At 34.9% G+C, this 20,694-nt stretch overlaps 1 protein-coding gene across 1 annotated transcript in view; it reads right to left on the bottom strand.

Moving 5' to 3' along the window:
- WDR27 (WD repeat domain 27) overlaps positions 1–20,694 on the bottom strand; it is an 85,400-nt gene that overhangs the window by 37,932 nt on the left and 26,774 nt on the right. The window contains exons 17-20 of the mRNA XM_059827963.1: positions 14,659–14,780; positions 13,954–14,087; positions 6,522–6,619; positions 6,096–6,217 (exon numbers count right to left, since the gene is read on the bottom strand). Coding sequence (XP_059683946.1) covers positions 6,096–6,217; positions 6,522–6,619; positions 13,954–14,087; positions 14,659–14,780 — 476 coding nt within the window. The remainder of the gene's footprint in view (positions 1–6,095; positions 6,218–6,521; positions 6,620–13,953; positions 14,088–14,658; positions 14,781–20,694) is intronic.

Genomic DNA, 20,694 nt, shown 5'->3' with positions numbered 1-20,694 from the left:
TTTGCTTTAAGCAAGTTTCCTTCCTAAACTAAGGATCACCACAGCCTGCTCTAACAGATGAACTAAAATGCACCGTGCAATGAATTTCCCAACGAAGACTACACATTCTCACATTAGCTGTGTATAACTACAAAAAAAGAGTAATCGTAAAAGAGAAAGACAGTAGTTGTCCAAAGTATAGTATTCATTAAAAGTTACAGAGCACCCTTTCTTTCTGTGCTTTTGAAACTTTTACTCACCATCCCTTTCTTCAGTCAGCAATGATCACAGAGTCCAATACAAAAAGTTCTATAGACATGTACACATTTACTTCATGCACTACTCCTTTAATTTAGAATACACTAACAGTAATACAGGTAAGAAAAAGTGTAATCCCTTTGTTCCTTCCCTGCCCTGACATTTTGTCAGTAATATGCTTTTCTAATCTAAAGGTATTCTTGTATCTTCAAACTACATTTGCTACTGAATATTGCTGTAGAAGACAAGAAAATATATACTAGTTGGGGTAATATGCAAGCTGAGTTTTATTTATCCCTTTGTGTTTTTATAGTCCATTAATTTATGATAATCTATAATTTATAAGAATCTAATGCAAAAAGTAGCATATTCCAACACACACTTCAAACTATATTCTTTCATTCTAACAGACAAATCACTTGCCTATGCCCCATCACCTTCCTCAACCACCACTGTTAATTCCTTCTCAGCTTCTCTCTGGACTAATTACACTGCAACTTCCACATAAAATTTGGCCCCAAGAAGGACATGGTTCAACAGAATCCCTGTCTCATTCACTAATTCCATGTGAACATCACTGATATCATCCAAACAGCGCAGCTGGCTTATGCTAAAGGCATCAATCAATAGATGTCTCAGAAACAACTCCACATCTTCCAGGCAAGCATTATACCTTCAGACAGATTTGTCACTATGGCTAGGAAAAAGTTAACTGACTCAAGCTTCTGAGTTTCCTATTACATTTTTCAGCCTTCACATCATGTACATTTCCTAATTAATGGACCAATGAATTTTGAAACAAAAGGACCTAGGCAGAAAATTAGAAACTTTGTTGTTTCTCTGAAAATGAATGTAATCTATAACTGTGTTTGCTAGTGGAATATAATACCATCCAAATATTTGTCATTGATACTGATCGATTCCTGTTCGAAGGACATGTTTTGCAGTATTACAAATGTATTGCTAACACTAAAGCTCTGAATCTTTGTGGTTTGATCTCAAATTGCCCTCTATTTCTGTATCTCAGTGGTTCCTAAACTCTAAGACAGGAACACAATTTTGATATTTCAATCAATTCATCTTACTATGTTTCTTAAAAGTTAGTATGCAAAGCAATGGAATGATGAAAAGTCACATAATACTTTGGTAACCACTGATAATCAATTTTCATTAGGTGATCTTATGTATCAAACCAAATTCATCAACTTGGAGATCACTGGTTGAATAAAACAACTTATAGCAGTGTAGACCCATTACAGAATCACAGAATCACAGAATCATTAAGGTTGGAAAGGACCTTTAAGATCATCAAGTCCAACCATCAACCCAACAGCACCATGCCCACTAAACCATGTCCTGAAATGCCACATCTACATGGTTTTTGAACATCTCCAGTGATGGTGACTCCACCACCTCCCTGGAATTACCAGCTTAGGGTATTTGCCTTGTCTGGCTTGGTATAAGATGGCTAAAGACTACCTATCAGAGTGAGGTGAAGTTACTACAGCCAGAACAGCAACATTTGCTCATTGCCTCAGAAGAAGCTTAATGACATCACTTTGGTCTAGCAACACCCCGCACTAAAATATCGTAAGCAGTTTTGAGAGTAGGGTCTGGAAACCAGACACAGGTTCAGGGAGAAGAGTGGAGGGTCCCTCAACACCAGCCTATCACTGAAAAGTGGGAGATTTCCACCAGTTTCCTCAGACTGAGGAGAACAATGAACCTCTCTCCCCCAGCTCCTAAGCAAACACTCTGAAAGTAAGCTATTACATGAACCTGCAGCAGTATCACCACCACATCTCCACCGGACTGTGTATTTAGCCTGGTTTCCTGATGAAACGATGCTTATGCAACTGTACCATCTGCTGATTCCCTTCCAGAATTTTTTTAACCTGCTTCACTATTTAAATCCAATGTGACAGAGAGATAAAGGTCTTACAATAATTATGTTTCCATAAGATACATGTAAATGAGTAATTAGCAGACAAATTCAAACCAGCATAGGCATTAAGGAAAGTGATTTTGTTTGACAAGCCGTTAGCCAGCCAACACAAGAGTAATTTAGAACAGGCGTGCAGTATGGTGTGCCTCTCAGACAACTAGTAATAAGGACATGACAAGAAGATAAGGCTGTGATAGGGGAGGAGTGTTTAGGGAACATCATAGGGAACAAAACTGAAAGTGCATGCGGTGGGGAAGTGAAAGTTATAAAAAACAGAGTAGTCAAATGGGAGTTATTGTGGTGGATTTGGAAGGTGATATTTAAGGACACAGGCTTAAAATCCTTTAGAAAGCATGGTAATTAGTTTCATTACTGCTGGAAGAACCTGTATATGAAGAAAGACAAGCTTTGTATCATCATTATATGCTATGCCCTGAGCACTTCAGGGGAATTTGGGGCCAAAATGCTTAAGGAACCAAAAATACACTGAGCTTTGGAATAATAAACATTAATATGCTCAATTAAATCAAGATTATGTATGTTCTAAGCAAGCAGTATAAGGTCTAAAGTTCTGCAAGCAATTTAATTGTGTAAGCTTTAATCATATATGGAGCTTCAAGAACTAGGCCTGTCTTTTGTGGTTTCCTCTCCTGGACTTCAGTAAGCTAAGTTGCACGCTTTTGTATCCAGGACTAAGGGTTCTTTATATATCAAATCCTAAATAACTGTACTAATCTAAAGTAGATGACGAATAGGAAGTAATGTGCCACGAGTAATACAAATATATAAACAAAAATGTGGTAGTAAGCACACTACCCAGAACAACTTTTTCCCTAGGTGAGTTTTTTTCTGTTACAATTTTGCCCAGCTTCCTCTTTTCCTTCTACTGTTTTATTTCATCCAATACTTCAAATTTGTCACACCCCCTTAAGTCTAGCTCTAAAGTGGCCTTTTTATAAGTTTTAAAATATCTATCTCCCATCTGAGAGATGCTTGCTCCAGTCTTGCTCTGATTTCCCTTCCCTGATGTTGACAAAATAACAAAAATTCACACCACAAAATACTGTTTTGTAGAATATAAGGAAAGACCTGAAGAAAACACAATCAAATCACTGAAATGCTATAGATGGAAAGCTATAGTGCAAAGATATTTATATATCTGTTGGCGTACTTATATACACAGTGTGTCTATATAGACACACGTTACTTTCAACCACTGTTGCAATTTAAGGTTTGCAAATCAAACAGGGTAGTATTAAGGCATTTGGCTATTCCTACAGTTAACAAGGATAAAGAAGGAAAGATTAAGTACAGCGATATATACTTTCCATCATGATATGATGCTAGTGTGCAGATATATTTTTACTGCATTCATTATTCTTCATCTCACTATAAACATGTAACAATATAGGGCAGCTTCTTACTTTAAGCAAATATGAAAACTACTATCTTTAAAGATTTACCAGCCAAGATTTTTTTCTTACATTTTTCTCTGCTCTGAATCACAGTAATAACTATTTTTTCCCCAGCTTCCATGTAATTTTTATAATTTTTCTTCATCATTATGCTATTGAATTTTTCATTTCTAAAGTAATCCTTTGCATTAAAAGCTGATTTTAAAAGTGAAAGACTTTCTAACTGTGATACTGCATTTAGTTTAAAGATGTTTAGAATTATTCTTCGTACTAAAGGAGAAGTCCCAACCTTCTGGGAGTGAGCTTTACTGATGCTGCTCTCTTCACTTCCCTGCATCCTTCTCCTCCTTCATGGCCATTACCTCCCCAAACCCAGTTTCTTCCTTTCATCTGTCTCCTCTGGACCCTTGCAAGACACTGAGGTTCAAGGAGGTGAGAAGGGAAGACATAATCAGGGCAAAGGACCTCTGTGAACAGTAATCTACATGGTTGTGCATGACTGGAACAGTATTGGGGGGGTGGGGTGAGGATTCTACTAGAGGAGGGAATTAAGTACGAGAAGGAGAAGAAAGGAAAGCAGTTGTAGGAGGTGGAGAAGTGAAGACTCATAGCTGCAGAGGCAGAGCACTCATGATGATATAGAGAGATACAGCCTAGCTTCAACTGGTGAAATAGGTTTGGACATTTAAACTGGCCAAGTGGCACAGGATCAGAGGAGCAGGCTTCAGCCATAGTTCTTCAGCCAACATTTATTCCTGTTCTGGAGGAAGATTCAGAATACTGTTCTATTATACATCAGACAATATCCGCTGTGAAGAGAACATATTCCAAATGATAAAATAAGCTTAATCAAGTACACTGCAGGTTGAGATGAATTTCACACATTGCCAATTCTTGCAAACAATCTCTAGAATGGACCAAAAGAACAGTTTAAAATCGAAGTCATTACATTGCAAATTATATGTACTTGCTTACAGCTGCTGCTTTCCAAAACCAGAAATAACAATGTCATGTTGTTCACCTATGTTTCTAGAATATCCTATGTATTTAATAATTTGCTAACAGGTTTCTCCCACACTTAATCAAAACATATCTTCCTTAGTATTTTACAAGACATTCTAAATAGATTTTCTTTTTTATTTATTTAAAAAACAAATCTCCTGAGCATCCCCACTTACACCTGTCCAGGTAGCATCACAAAGCAGTATTGGAACATGGGAACTGATTTGCATGAATCTAAACCAGAAAATGTACTTCAAGAATATATATATTGCAGTCCCTAACAAGTATTAATTCCACAAGACGAGACTAGGGCTAGTCCAAAGGAAAACCTCCATAAATTTTGTTGTGTAGACACTGGATCTTCAGCATCAACTGTTTCACTCACAGATTTACTTCTATTGCACCACCCCTACTCACTAGCTAACCTTAGATTCCAATAGGTTTCATCCTTTAAACAGGATGTAATTTACACACAGCATTCTGCATATTTTTATAAGTCTATAAAATAGTTTAGCATATGATCTTAATGCAAATGCACTGAGTTATATTTACTCTAACAGCTTTAAACTATACAACTGCAACAAAATAGTTGATGTGTAATTTCCAATTCACTTATCTAAAGTATTAATTTTATATAACTGAAAAAATAGAGAACCTTGATCTATAATTTTCCCCAAAATGGTCAATTTTCTTTGCTATACCACATACCTCTAGGTTTTTTCCCAAGTGAATACTTGCCCACAGCTTTACAGTTTTTCTTGATTAAATAACCTGAAGTCACTAAGCTGACCAAGCAAAAAGAAAAGCCAGAAATTTAAGCCTATATGTGTTACAAATAGTACTGAAATAGTTAGCACAATTTTAAGTGTTTTACCAGATCACATCTCTCAGGAAAACCCACAAAGAGTTATACAAAAGTAGTAATAAGAAACTGTTTTAAACCCACAGAAGCAAGGACTTTTCAACTAGGAATGAAGAGCTATACTCAACCAAACCTAATGCAGTAGGCATTCCAGCATGTACGGTATCATAAGACCTCCAAACATTCAAATCAATCTTCAAGTAAAAAAAGAGAAAGTATGAGGGGTTTTAAGTCATCTGTTCTACTGCAGTACTGAGCAATTATTTTTTTTTTTGTTGCTATTTCTGAAGTTCTAGAATAAATCAGCTGTCTTCAGATTCAACTTTTATAGGATAACAGTTACATAAGGAAAAGTTCCGGCTGAACTACATTATTACAGTCTGGTGCAAGTAAGGCAATGGGTAATATACACTTCCCTAATAGCAAGCTTCTTCAGTCATTCTCACTGCTCCTTGCCTTCCACTAGAGAACAAATGAGATCTGGGTGCCTTTATCACACAGGCTTATGACCTTGCCCATCCTCCCCAACATATAAAAAACTCTATCGGTTACTATCAATTATATTTTTAGCCTCCAATTTCTTTGTTGATGGAGTTGTAGTGGTACTACAAATAAAATTCAATAAAGTATATACCTTATTCTGGCAGATCTGATGAACTGATCTAGTATGAACTTCTGGTATCACTGCTGTGCTGCAGCCTGCATTGAGGTCAAAAACTTCCAATGCTCGGTTGCTGCCAGCTGTAAGTACAATATCTGTACAGTTCTCTGTGTTAAAGTTAAACTGATTTAAAGGAACAAAAGCATATAGATAGACAAGGTGACAAATAAATAGATATCAAGACTCTGTTGTATTTAGTGCTTTGTGAGCAGCACCAAATTCTTATAGTCCTAAAAAATTTATGTCCAAGGCTGAAGCTCAGTACTACAAAAAATACAGCATTTTTACTCTAGCAGAAAAAGAGTAGTAAATAATCAAACGCTAATTACTTTAGCTGAAGTTACTTCCATGTCATTAAGTCCAAAGAACTATGAAGAAAATAAGAAATATGAAGGATACAAGAGTAGAAATCATTTACTGCTGAAAGGCTGGTAATCTCCATTGTTGAAGCCATTGGAAATTTCTGTACCAATTTGCAAACACTTCTCTGTTTGTATCTGCAAAAAATATCAAATGAATGCTAGTGTTAATGGAATAAGTTATGAATTGTGTTGTTAATAACTGTACTGGGTCTGGTTGGGGTGGAGTTAATTTTCTTGTGGCTTGTTGTTGTGTGGTGGGTGTGTGGGGGTTTTTTGTTTGTTTGTTTGTTTGTTTTTTTTTTTTTTTTCCCCCCAGGTTGGACTTGATGATCTTACAGGTCTTTTCCAACCGTAGTGATTCTGTGATTCTGTGATTCTGTGATTCTTCACAGTAGCTTGTATGGTGCTGTGTTTTACATTTGTCACCAAAACAGTGTTGATAACACACCAGGGTTTTAGCTATTGCTGAGCAGTGTCTGCACAGCATTAAGATACTCTGTGTTTCTCACTGTGCCCCCAGAGTGAGTAGGCTGGGGGAGTGCAACAGGTCAGATGGGGACATAGCCACAACCACTTACCTGAATTATCCAAAGAGATATTCCGTAACATATAATGACAAGCTCAGCAATAAAACTGGGGGGCAGGAGTTTTTTGAATGTAGCCATTGCTCAGAGACCGGCTGGGCATTGGTCTGCTGGTGGGAGCTAGTAAGTGATTGCTTTTGCATCACTTAGGGTTTTTTTCTTTTTCCTTCACTTATTAAACTGTCTTTATCTCATCCCATGAGTTTTTTCTCATTTTTGCCCTTCCAATTGTCTCCTACTAGGGGAGAGTGAGTGAGCAACTGGGTGGGGGCTTAGCTGCCAGAAAAGGTCAACACACCGCAATAACTCAAAATTTCTACATTATATTCTAAATGCAGACACTTCTCTGCAGTAAAATAATTCCAATGTAACTGTAAGTATTATACTTCCATTTTAGCATGTCTATCTAATGACAACACAAAAGTGCATGTGTGACACACTTGTAGGAATAATTACTGTTTCTTTCCACCAATGCTAAAAGTTTACAAAACTGAGATCAGTTGACAAAAGCAGTATGTTTATCAACTGGATCAGTTCAAAAGAAAAATGGTTAATGATTTGCTTTTGCCTTTCTTCGTCATTCTTAAACAATGACCTGCTGAGCTTTTCCAGGCAGACATGGTGATGCAGAAGGTAAAACACAGTGTTTTGCAATTTAATCCAAGAACCTTTTGTGGTATCCACAAGTGTTTTATTCAAGTAGACTACAAAAATAAACTGTCTGCACCTCAGGAACAACTGATTTATCTCCATTTTTGGGTAAAGATATCCAAGCTAAGTTTAAACAAGCTGACTGAGATAATAGGAACTATTTAATGAAGGCAGCAAGAAGCTTCCTCTGGTCTAATTTACCCTGCTGAAAAATTGCTCTCAAATGCAGGATCAATTGTTTTGAGTCAGCTGAAGTGTCTCTCTTCTACAGTGCAGTCTGCTACGTAGATAAACACCTCACAGGGTGTTTACCAGATAGAATTTCACCTAGAAAGCAAATCTTCAGCCAACACAGTACACTGAGATTCATCAAAGACAAGTTAGGACAAAACTGAACCAAAGTAACAGAGGGAAAAAAAATAGAACAAGAGTACCCATTAGCAAAAAAAGAGGAATTTTAGTATATTTAAGACCTTATATTTTTTTGACATAATGCGTTTACCACATGTTCTCTACACATTCAATTCAAAGTGCAAGTCAACTAAAATTCAGCCAGGCATTGTAGACACACTGAGCTGGACACTGTACATTAGTTCTTGTCTCTTAGAGATTGAAGTGTATATAACAATTTGGGTTACCTCTTTATTGCTTTAATAGTATCTCCATAAACTAAGGATTAACAAGCAACACAGAAGGTAGGTAATCAGATTGTGAAACAAAGGTATTACATAATTCAAACAGACACAAGACAAAAGCTTAAATGCTGCTCACTTGTAATATATAAGAATAGAATTTGGGAATAATAATGTATGTTGAAATGTAAGCAACAGCACACAATCTACATTTTAAGTTAAAATAATTTTCTGTTTGCTATAGAAAAGATTGTTATATATCTTACAATTGGCTTGTTGAGGAATTAATCAGAATTAATCCAGTGAAGGTCAGAAGGCATAGTGTTTATCAAGGTAAAGGTGTGAAGAGCACACAAAAGAAAAGCTTTTTAGATTGTTGAAAGTTATTACAACTTATCAGTAAGAAGGTGCATTTAACAAAACTGCTTTTGTCTGCAGAAAATCAACAGATTTCTGTGAATATAGCAAGGGTTACTTTGTAAGTAAAAAAAGAAGGTAATAACAAGTAAGATAAGAAATCTTCAAAAGGAGAAAAAAAATAATTTATTTTCCCTTCAGGAGTGAATTCTGAAAATAAAAATATATACAACTAGGTTAAGAATTCCATCTCAGGTCTGGCCACTTTCTATAGCTAAATTTGATAGTCTGCCATTAGCAAAGCTAATACTTTTGTTGCAGGGTTTCCAATATGAATGCACTGTCACAGACAGTTGTGAAGTTGTTTTCAGCTATTACAAAGCACTACATGCCCTAGAAAATGCTGCACAGATGATGGCCAGGAGTGTGAAGTGAATATAAGCAAAATTCCATCCAATAAACTAGAGAGGCTATTGTAGCATAAACTTGCCCTAAAAATGGTCTGAATTAGACCAACATCTCCTCAAACCACAGAAAAGCTTGTGATGGAGGCAAAAAATGGATGAGCAGTGTCTTCTTACTACATTTTTTCCAGGTCTCCAATTCTACGTACAGCACATAATCTCAGCTGACAATCCTATAGATAAGGTATCCAAAAAAATCACATTTGTCTTGATATACTCAAAACTACAATTCTGTCCTCCTTTAACGTCTTCAGTCATTAGAATTCCGACAACAGTGTAAATTACTAATCTCTGTAATCTCTTGTATCTTGCGTACTTTGGGGGTGTAATCATTTTGGGGGAATAAATTTACAGTGTATAGTTATTTTCAGGACACCTGTATATCTTCAGAAATAAAATATGAAATCAGATTCTAAGATACAAACACTTCCTGCAATGATTGCAGAGACTGATGTGTATACTTTCCAGCAGATTTGAAGTCCTTTGCAGAAAGCATTTTTCAGGAGACCCAGATAAAGTAGAATCATTTTCATGACAGACAAAAACTTCAAGGTGTGGAAGTATGTTACTATGCTAAAACCAGAAGACAAATTGGCACGTAAAAAAACCCTTCCAAAACCCAAAAACTCCCAGCTTGATGCAGATGTGACATTTAAAATTTTAAGGAAAATGGCTGCACATGACAAAGTCAAAACTAAGTGACAGACCACAAACATCATCAGTATAACAGATCATAAGGTTTCAGGCTGTTAAAAACATTATTATACGCACTGTAAAAGTTAATCTTCAAGCAGTAGTTCCATTACACATTTCCAGACACAGCCTTGAGTTCAGTAAAATAAGAAAATGAGTTACATGAAAAGGAAAAGAGCCACTTCATCTTCTGGAACACTTAGAATTCATCACAACTGAAAAATATTCTCTCTTCACTACAGAGGAGGGTGGCTGTCATTCACTGACCCTATGTAATGAATCTTAGACATAAGAAAAGATAAGCATGCGAAAATTTAAAGCATTTAGAGATGGTTGGTGGTAGAGTGTTGTTAGAATTCATCTTATGACTTATATACTTCTCATCTAGTTTCCATTCTGTTTCTGACCAAAAAAAAGAGTGTTTAAGTTCTTTGATCTAATGGCTAAAGCTCAAAGGAACCAAGCGTAGAGTATTCTTATTATCATACTTCTGAATCAGGTCTGTGCAGCCCAGTTATTTAAGAAGTTTAAACTGGCTTAAAGTGGTTTGCATTAAAAGAATTATCCTGTTAAACATTAACCTTCCAGAAGTACCTGAAATGAACACTCTCATGTATCATTAGCATGCTGAATTTTAAATCCACTTAGCATGGCCTTTGCTCTATCCATCTATAATACGTTCTGGTATAGTTTCCTATTTCATCAGAGTAGATATTTTATCATTGCTTCCCTTACTGTATGTATGATTACAACACCAGTTGCTAAATATAATGGCTTTAAAAGGCACTGTTTCTGTTAATGGAAGACATTTTTCTCCTTTTTAAACTCTTTTCAAATTGCTCATGCTGATCTTTAAAACAGCACATAAAATTATAAAAACGAGATAACAACCCATAGATGTTTTGTTCTGCTCAAATTCTTATGTGAACTAAAAGTAATTAAGAATCCAAAAAAACCCCCCAAAACTGAGAAGCAAATAGTTACACTTCATATCAGCATACACAACTGCTGATGAGAGTGGAAATTCAGTAGTTAGTAATTTTGGAGGATGTAAAGAAAATTGTTTAGGTTGTGAATCATTTTGAGATTAATCATACAAGCAGAAGTCAGGAGATCTGTATCCTTTTCCCAGAACTGCAATAAATCTCCTCTATGGCATATGTAAATAAGGATATATTTAAATAAGCCAATAAGGAATATAACATTCTTTCTTATTTCCACTTCCCAGTTTCATCTTTAGAACTGAACCAATATTTAACCATTTAATTAAGTTGTTGTGATGCTTAGTTAGTTAATACTTGTGGAGAGTTCTTTGGAAACTCTGCACAGAGAAACAGTGATGTGATCTGTCATTGTACTGTCTTTACATCTGAAATACAGTAGCCAGACTGCTTTGCCATGCCCTTCTAATTAAGGGTGTAAAGCATGCTTAGGGGTTAGATCTAGCCTCTTCTTGAATCAGTTCCATTGAAGCATTCTTCCAAACTTGACTCAGAAGGCAGAATGAAAGAGTTGTGAGAAACAAAAGGAATGATGCAGTGTTCCATAAAAGAAAGAAATGCTGGGAAATGAACTGGAGGGAATCCACAAGAAAATGTCAAACCAAATTAACCTTTAATAGCTTTTTTTATAGATATATATAACCAGGCCTCAGACTGGTTTGCGGATTTCTTGTAATGTCTCCAATTGTGTGTTTGGTCTTTTGGCATTACACTAATATCCCAGAGAGTCTATTAGCTTATTTTTGAGTTAGTGTTAATGCATCAAGGAATACTGAGAGCATGGCAATAACAAAATTCTGCTATAAGCACAACCATACATACTTTAACAGCTTTAAAACAGGATATTATATGCTTCTAACAAAGCAATTGGAGCAACACAGAACACAGTAGAAGTTCAGTGCCCAAGTCCTTGCAAACTGCTTGGGTGGGTTCTACAATTACACCAAGTTCAACACTACCTTTAATTTCAGAACTAACTAGCTTAAAGGTAGTTCAGATAAGTCTTCCACAACAGTAGCTGCAGTAAGGATTTTCTTCAGGTTACTGGATACTTTCCTCTGGGAGACATGGGTATTTAAAAAAAAAAAAAAAAAAAAAAGGAGATATCTAGAGCCAGCACTTTACATACTACAGTAAAAGTTCTCTATTAAAGCCTAAGCACCTACAAATAGAAGGAAAAAATATTTTTAACTAAATCTTAAAACTGAAGAATAGTCAGAAGAGGGAAGGATCTAAAAGAACAGAATATTGTTTTCCATCTTCTTTTTCTAAGTTCCTCCACGATTGCCTGTATAAATTTTAAGAGTTAAGAATACTATGAGAGAAACAGTTGCCCACCTCAGTTTCCAAATATTACTTGTTTACACTATGAATAGATTTCATGCAAACCTGGGAACAGGACTCACTTTTCCTGCCTTCCAGGTTCCTCCTGTACTATTACCCATTGCTACAGGGTAAACACTTCAGAACATGAGATGTCTGCAGAACCAGTTATGAGAAAAGAAGGTCAAGGGGAAAAAATCCTTTCAAAATAACTTGTTTCTATATTTCAGTATTTTCTTTCTGTTTTATTCTATTAGATTTAACCTCGTAATGTATATACTATAAAATCAAAGCAGAAAATTCTGTATTCCTTTGTACTTAGTTTTCCTATCTATTTACTATATGCCCATTCCAAGTAGAGTATATGACTGAAATAATATGAGTAAGAGCCACAGTAACAATCTCCATTAAGGATTCTGACCGGGAATGCAAGGTAAAGAATCACAAGTGACAGTGGATTAACTGTAAAACCAAGTGGGTGACTGAAAACCTCAATTAATTAACCATTTTGAAGAATTTATAAACAGAACTTAGATCATAATCCATTAGCTACTTTTTCAAATAAGAAGGATTTTCTGTTCTTAAAAAAGTGTATTTTAAAGGAGTGACAGAATTTGGCATTTTTTCTTCTTTTGTTTTCTATACGACCATTTAAAGTTTCAGTGAATTTTCACCTACCAGGTTCGTGCCCCTATCCAGGAAAACACTCCTATTCAAAAACATATTTAAGCCTGTGCTTAACTTGTTTTTCTGTGCAGTGGCAAAACTACCAAGGAAATAGGCCAGTTTTTCCCATCTAAGGTTGCAGCCCAATACGATTCAATATCATTAACAGACAGGACACAGCATTCACAATTTCAACCAATAGACTTCAGTGTTGTAACCTTAATTCTGTGTGTCCTTCCACTCAAAATCTAAAGTCATAATATCAGACAAAGAAAAATATCTTGTTTTTTTAAATGCTATTGTGTCTAAACATACACATATATACATGCATATATGTAGATGTATTTGACTATGATAAAGTCTCATATACACAAATACTGTTGAAAACCAGCAAGAGCAAATGAAGAGCAGAGAAATTTAGTAAAAGGATACAAGGACAGTTTTAGCTCCAATTATAAACTAAAAGAACAGAAAAGGTATATTAGACATTTAATAAAAGAACTAATTCCATGTCAGAAAGAAGGAGCCATATAATGATAAATAGAATAGTATTAGTAAAAAGTGCGTGAAGGATGCCTAACAATGAAGAAACACAAGGACAAAACAGGATAATAAGAAAAGTAATTGGATACAATATAACAGTTGGAAAGTCAGGGAAAATTATGAAGCGATCTACTTCCATTCAACAGAGAAAGAAGAAAACAGTCACAGCATGTTGGAGTCTGTGCAAGATAAAGTATATAGAAATATTCCCACAAGAGAAAGATTTGCAACAGCTACTCAAACATAACTTAAGACATTAATGCACACTAAGATGTAAACAGGTGGAAGGTAAAGCTCAGAAGGTCCCAAACGGTAACCGTAATAGTGAAACAGTATTTGCAGCAGTTAAGGTATGCACTATAAAAAATTATTTGACATTTCAATTTTTTTTTCTATTATGCCAGAACAAAAGTATTTTTACAATTAGCTTTTACTCTTGTTCTATTTTTTTCTTCTGTAATATTCTTGCCCCCCAGCTTACCTCATCACCCAAAAAATGCCAGATCAAACAGTACAAGTACTTTCACTGGTCTGTTAAAGAGCAATTGTACTCACCGTTTGAGGTCATCTTTGGTTTTGTCTAGATGGAAACTTAATAGATGAAATTCAGCTCCACAACACAGCAATATAAATGCATCTATAAAATAAAACTGTGCAAATCCTACACTCTTACGGAACTTTTCTTTGCCCTGAAATGCAAAGTAAATTATTAAGAATGGATTCTAAGATAATGAATATTTTTTGTCTGAGATTCCTGGTGTTAAGGCATAGTCTCCCTGTTATCCTGATCATATGCCAGGATGTTAACCTGCTATGTAGTGGCCCTTCTTATTTTTGACATCTATTAATCTCAAAATAAAGTTTTCACTCTACTTAAATTAGTTGGCAGTAAAGTTAATAGTATTTGTAGTCAATTGAACTTAATACAATCTAGTCTCATATTCTAAACTTCTATTTGAATTGGGGAGTAGACTATAAAGTCAAGCAGAGCTGAGCCAATGAAAATAGAGTATACAGAGCCAACAATAAAACCAGACCTTCTAGACATGCCCACTAGGTTGCTTTTTTCTTTTCATAAATTGTCATGATAAAAGCCTAATTTAAGTCAATAGAGACCACCCAGATCATAGTATCAGTTTGAATCACCACCACTCAGTAGCTCTGTAGCTCAGGCTGTATGTTCCTTCTTCAGAGCTGTTAGTAGATGAAAGTGCAAAACAGTGCCCTCTGTGAAACAAACTGACAGAAGTTTCTACTTACCAGAATTAGGGCAGGTTCATTGTTGCAGACTGACCAGACCCTTAAAGTTCTGTCTTCTGATGCAGAAACTAACCACTTCTTGTCATGACTCCAGCCAACAGAGTTAACTGCCCCATCATGACCTAATAAAAACAATAATGGAAATATCATAAAGTCCATTTCTTGAATGTATACATTTCTCCAGAGTTAATTGAATTGTTTTAATATAATTATACACAATATTAAGATAAATTTTAAATACAGGCTTCAAATGGTTAGATTAAAACTGGTAACAGTAAAGCAGTTATTGATTTTTTCTTCCACCAAAAACCATGGAAAAATGTCTCTCATTAATAATCAAGATTCACAAAATTAAATAATGTCAGAGAAATACCAAGTTATTCTATCTCAGATCTTATATGCATTTGTACGACATTGCCTCCATCACTATAAGGGAGTTTGTATAACAATGTTATAACAAATATAAAAGACACACTTATCTTTTACAGACATTCACATTCTAAAAGAATAAAAACTAGTATCTAAATTTTCTTCAGCTTTCTGCAATTCAGATTTGACTCAACTAGAAGTATAAAATAGTTCTAAACAAATATAAAACAAACCGACAAATAAACATCCTTCAAGTTAACACATTCACACATCTTCACTGTCATAGTAATATTAACAAATTCAATCTCCACACAAAACTGAAATAGAAGCACAAAAGTGGTTATAAGGTTGTTGTCATTAATGGTGAGTCTTGCTGCTAACAGTTGTAATTCTGTTCTTTTTCATTAAACACTGTCTCAGAGTTAAGTGCTGAATTGGATTAAAATTATTCCAAACTGTGGCAAAAAACTCAGCAGAAAATAGAAGTTTGACCATCAATTCCTAATGCTTCTAATCAAGCTTCTAAGGTCTGGAAAAGCTGTTTTCTGATGCACAGATGTCCAAACGTCAGTCTGAAAAAGACTATGCAGAGAGAGATATTCAGCGAATAATTTAATCTGACTTCATCCCCTTGTTTGTAATAGAATGAAGAAAACAACCATCACTGAAAGCTTGGCTACCAAGTATTTCAAAGTTCAACTGGGATGGTTGCCTTATGACTTGCTACTCTACCCAAATGGCAAAATAGGATGGTCGTAATGCAAGACCACAGCACTCTGCATCTGCTTGTTAGCTAGTATTTGGCTCATGGAGAGGCCCAAAACCTGGCATCTAGCCCGCAGTGTTGATGATCATGCGTTATTTTGCTCTGACTAATAAGCTGTCCTGAGTGTTTCATCCTAGATTTCTTTGTCTCTGCCCATCCCTAATAACAGAGGTTTGGAAGTGCATCAAAACTGAAGTTAGCCCACTGGAACTTGTAAAGACTGTTTTATTTTTTGTCATGTGCCTGCAAGAAATGTACTGGTGTGGAACGGTTCAGCGCAGAGAAAAATCCTCAGTCCCAGAATGGTTACTCTGGCATTGAAGACCTTCAGGATCTGAATCAGGCTTCATATGAACTTTGAATGTTTAACCTCAAGTGCTTAGAAACTGATTTTACAGAGCTGCAAAGTGCCATATATTCCAGAAGAAGACAATGTAATTGATGGAATGATGCTTTAAAAGGAAAGAAGGCAAGGCTACGGAGACCCTGAAGGATTTTATAACCTAAAGCAGTAAAGGAACTCACCACAGCCATGGCAAATAAGTACTTATTGTAGAAGTCTCAGCAACAGAACACCTGACTTTGACTTTGTCGAAGTTCAGCATTTTAAAACACAAAATATAAGCAGTTACAAAAGAATCACCAATCTAATTTATCTACAGACAATGATAATTCCAACTGTAATCTTTCAAGAGATTGGAAGGGGATTTTCAAGAAACATCCTTGAAATTCAATTTAAGCAAAGATACTGTATGAATCAAAAAGACAATCTGAATATTATATTGTAATGAAATTCTGTATTAAACATGTTCTGGAATCCACTTAAGACCTTGCAAATAGTTGCAGTACTTTATTTTATTAATTAGGCTTCTATTATTGAGGTAGCTGCTTTTGTAAAAACACAATGAACATGCCACTACAACAGCTTCTGCAGGATTGTCTCATTAGATAAAAAAAATGTAACTGTCTGTTTAAAAATCATAGTTTAAAGTATTATAATATCCAGTTAATAGCAAAAACCTTCTACAAGAAACAGACTTTTCCAGTTTGGTGTCACACAGTTAAAAATGAGATTAGAAATTTACAAAGAAAGAACTTTGAAAGCCAGAAACATCACCCAGAAGCTAAAATTATTAATTTCATCTAAAATTATATTGATGCTGATCAAAAAGGTCAAAAAAGAAGAAAGTATGTCAAACAAAATTAACAAACTTTGGCCCATATTATTCTAATCTGTTCAGACGAAGTCTGGCGTATTTCACCTAGCCTTAAAACATTCAAAGTGTGCCCTCTTGTGCACATTTTCTTTTTAGACAACTGAAGTTTTATACAAAAGAAGTTGATTGCTTTAAATTAGAGGAAGACTAATGAATTTATCTCAGCAATTCAGATCTATGAAAACATATATCCATAAAAAAGCTTATAAACAAGATATTTTAATTCCCAGTTACCAAAAACCTATAGAATTTTCACCAGAAAACTGCCAGGTACTGGATAAGTACATATGGAAGTAATATACTTATTTTATTCTCAACACAAAGATTTACTTGGGAGCCTTGGTTTTGTAAAAACATTTGGAAGCCTTGAATTACCTGCCTTAAAAAAAAAAAAAAAAACCAAACCACAAAACAAACAAACAAAAAAACCCCTTACCACAATATACAAAACCATTTTCCAAAGTGGTAAGGAACATGAGAAAATCTGATGTTTGGAAAATTGGAAAAGCCATGCAAAAAGCTTAAGAATCTCTGCACTCCAGGTCCCCAAATCCCAAAGCACAGTGAAGGAGATGCCAGCTGGCTTTCAAGAGGCCAGTAAGCTTCAAAACAGGCATTACTCAGGGTTCCCCAGTCCTGAAGCACATTGAGAAGCTGCTCGTTTTGTAAAAAGACTTCTTCAAAAAGGCCATGCTGGCTGTAACTCTCTTAAAGCTGGCCAACATTACCTGCGCTTCACTAGAGAACACAAACACCTGAAAAGCCAATACTGAAGAGGAATGCAGAACTACTTAAAACTGCAACTGAGCACTTCAGGGAACAAAACTGAATTAATTAGGCTGTTGTTATATCAGTCCCCTCTGATGGTGCATTATAAAAATATGATTTTTGATAATCAGCTATATTCAGATGTCAATGCTGCCTTGAAATTGAAATTTTTTAACAGAATAGATATCGTTGCCAATTTGTGAAAAAGGAAAGTTTTACATTACCATTGATCGCAGCTTTGAATAAGAGTAATGCATCATGGTTTTTAATGAAAAGAAAATACATTTATTATGACACTTCAAAACCAAAGGCATCTAAAGTTGAAAATAAATAGGTGATTCCATGATAATCTGAACTGTACAGAAGAACTACATGAATGAAATAAGCCCGTAACTGATGGTTTGCTGTTCCTACTCCCCTACAGTACAGTATCTGACAGTTTGACATTTATGTTGCTTTTGAAAAGAACTACATGCACAGGTTGCATTCTTATGCTACCTAAAGAGCCTGAAGTAGAATGTGGTTTACACTTCTTTTCAGACTATGCGTCATAAAAAAAGACATAGAATAAAGAATGAAAGGTATCAATGAAATAAATTAGACAGTAGTGCAAAACCTAAGAAAACTAATAGAACAAAGCCAATTGTCAGAAGAACAATTTAGTAATAAATCAATTTTTTTTTAAAGCAACACAAGGAACTAGTACTTGACACCTTAACTACTGGCACCAGAAAAAAACCTCTCTGTAGTAGCATGAAGTTTGGTGCAGGTCAGTTTACTCTTCTCATCACAATAAATTAGCCTGCATTTGCAGTGTACTGCAGTATTTTAGGGAGCTCTGAATGTTGAATTAGCAAAGGAATCTGAACTCTGTATGTTAAGCAATACATCTTAAAATACAACTTATAAAATCATAATATTTAATTTTACTTCACAGAAAGACAAAGTCTTTTGTTAATAATGTGTCAAAACCTAAGTACTGTTTCCTTCATGATTTACAGATTAACATGAACTAAGTTTTTCTTTCAAATTTAGAAACCTCTAAATTCTAACCTTTTTTTTTCTGCTTTCAAATATGTCTACTTAAGTGAATATTTTTTCTTATTAAAGTCTATGTTTTCTGTTATTGCCAGTATCAAACCATTCCTTAGATAGTGTTCGGTATGGAGCAAGTATATGGAGGTATAGATACAACAAAGCCAATGAAATTAGTGTCTTCCCCTGAGATGAAACAAAGATAAAACTCAGCTATTACCCATCCAAAATCGATTAAGCCTGCATAAAAACAAACTCCAGTGAAAAAAAATCTGAAAACGAGCATTTCACAGGGTTGAAATGTCACTTTCTGCAGCACATAATCTCTACATACATTCAAGTAAAACCAGCCTGCCTAACTTCTTGATAGTGGTTCATATAATGAGATGCTGAATCTGTGATGCAAAAGACAAACTGCAAAGAACAGCTACAGAACACATACTGTGCATTGATAATTTATAGCCTCATGGAATAATTTTGCAACATTTATGTTCTTCTTCATGTTCAGAGTAGCCCTGCTACAAAAATAAAAAGACTTTAAAGTTCTTGAAAATCATTTACATCTTTGCTTCTTCAGATTACTTAAGAAAGATGTGTTAATAATCTGAAGAAACACTGAATTCTTTGGGCACAAACTTGTTAAGCTGCTGTGTACCAAATACTGTAGCAGTACTGTAATGTTATTTTTATAGATGCTTCTAATAAGTAAGGAAAGGAAATACAGAATTTTGATCTCTTTTGGTTAGTTGCATTTTTTAGAAATCCTGATCTTCTAAAACAATGTTTAATAGATATATTCCAGATATACGGGGTCCCTTTGGACAAAATTACTATTTTTGTTCCAGTATTATCTAAATAACAAAATTATGTCAATAAAATCTCAAAACACTATTACTGCCTGCAGATTATGTGACTTTCACTATGAATTTCCTCAAATTAGTCAGTGATATGTGAAGAAAAACATTTTTTTAAGTTTATGAACCCTCTATTGTGGAAAAAAAGACCTTACTACCCTGCCCACAACATGTATTTTCATCAATTTCCTCACACAAAGAGGAAAATTTCAGTAATGTTACGTGCATTAGCTGTCACAATGCCACAGCTGCTTCCACAAAATACAATGAAAATTACTCAAAAAAACAGTTTTCAGAAATCAGTTATCAGAGTTTTTTACTTAGAAATAATTTTCTAAAATAACTTAAAATAGTCTCTTTTTATACTTGTTGGGGCCTGCTTATAAATGACAGTCATCTTCCATTATGAACTTCCACAGTAAATCAGGCCTGCTATATGAATTTTAAGTCATAACATTTACTGTTCTTAAAAATTTAACAGATAAGTTCTTGTAGAAATTTAGAATTCATTTTTTTAAGGCTTATTTACAATGTTAAGTAATGCACATGTGTTTGCACATGCATACACTTTTGCAGATATGGATTTCTCCATAGAAATAGTCCCTTTTTTTTCAAGTAGTTGTTTATTAGAAGTCTGGAGCTGCAAACCAAACACATTTGTTGCCAAGTCAATGCAGTCCATTTTTTGGCTAATAATGTGTTACAATATATTACTGCAATATGCACATGCATTATCATTACAATATATTGTCTTTATTATTTCTATTTAAATATTGTAATATACATATGCAATGGAGATTGCAATATATATCATGATACATTACTATTTACCTCCCAGAAAACTGAGAAATGGGAAAACCTGATAGGCAGTTCAATCCTAGAACAAAATTAACCAATCAGAGAAGTAACTTCCACATCTTGAATCAGCAGTATCCCCTCTCCCCCATTCTTCTCAAGGTGATATAAGTGGAATCTTTTCATTACTATGCCATTTTAGGTTAAACTCAATTATATACTATTTCTTTAA

The sequence above is a fragment of the Gavia stellata genome, chromosome 2 (genome assembly GCF_030936135.1).
Source record: "Gavia stellata isolate bGavSte3 chromosome 2, bGavSte3.hap2, whole genome shotgun sequence".
In the NCBI taxonomy this organism is placed as follows: domain Eukaryota; kingdom Metazoa; phylum Chordata; class Aves; order Gaviiformes; family Gaviidae; genus Gavia; species Gavia stellata.
The sequence above is the reverse complement of the archived record's forward strand: the minus strand, read 5'-3'. Positions and strand labels throughout refer to the sequence as shown.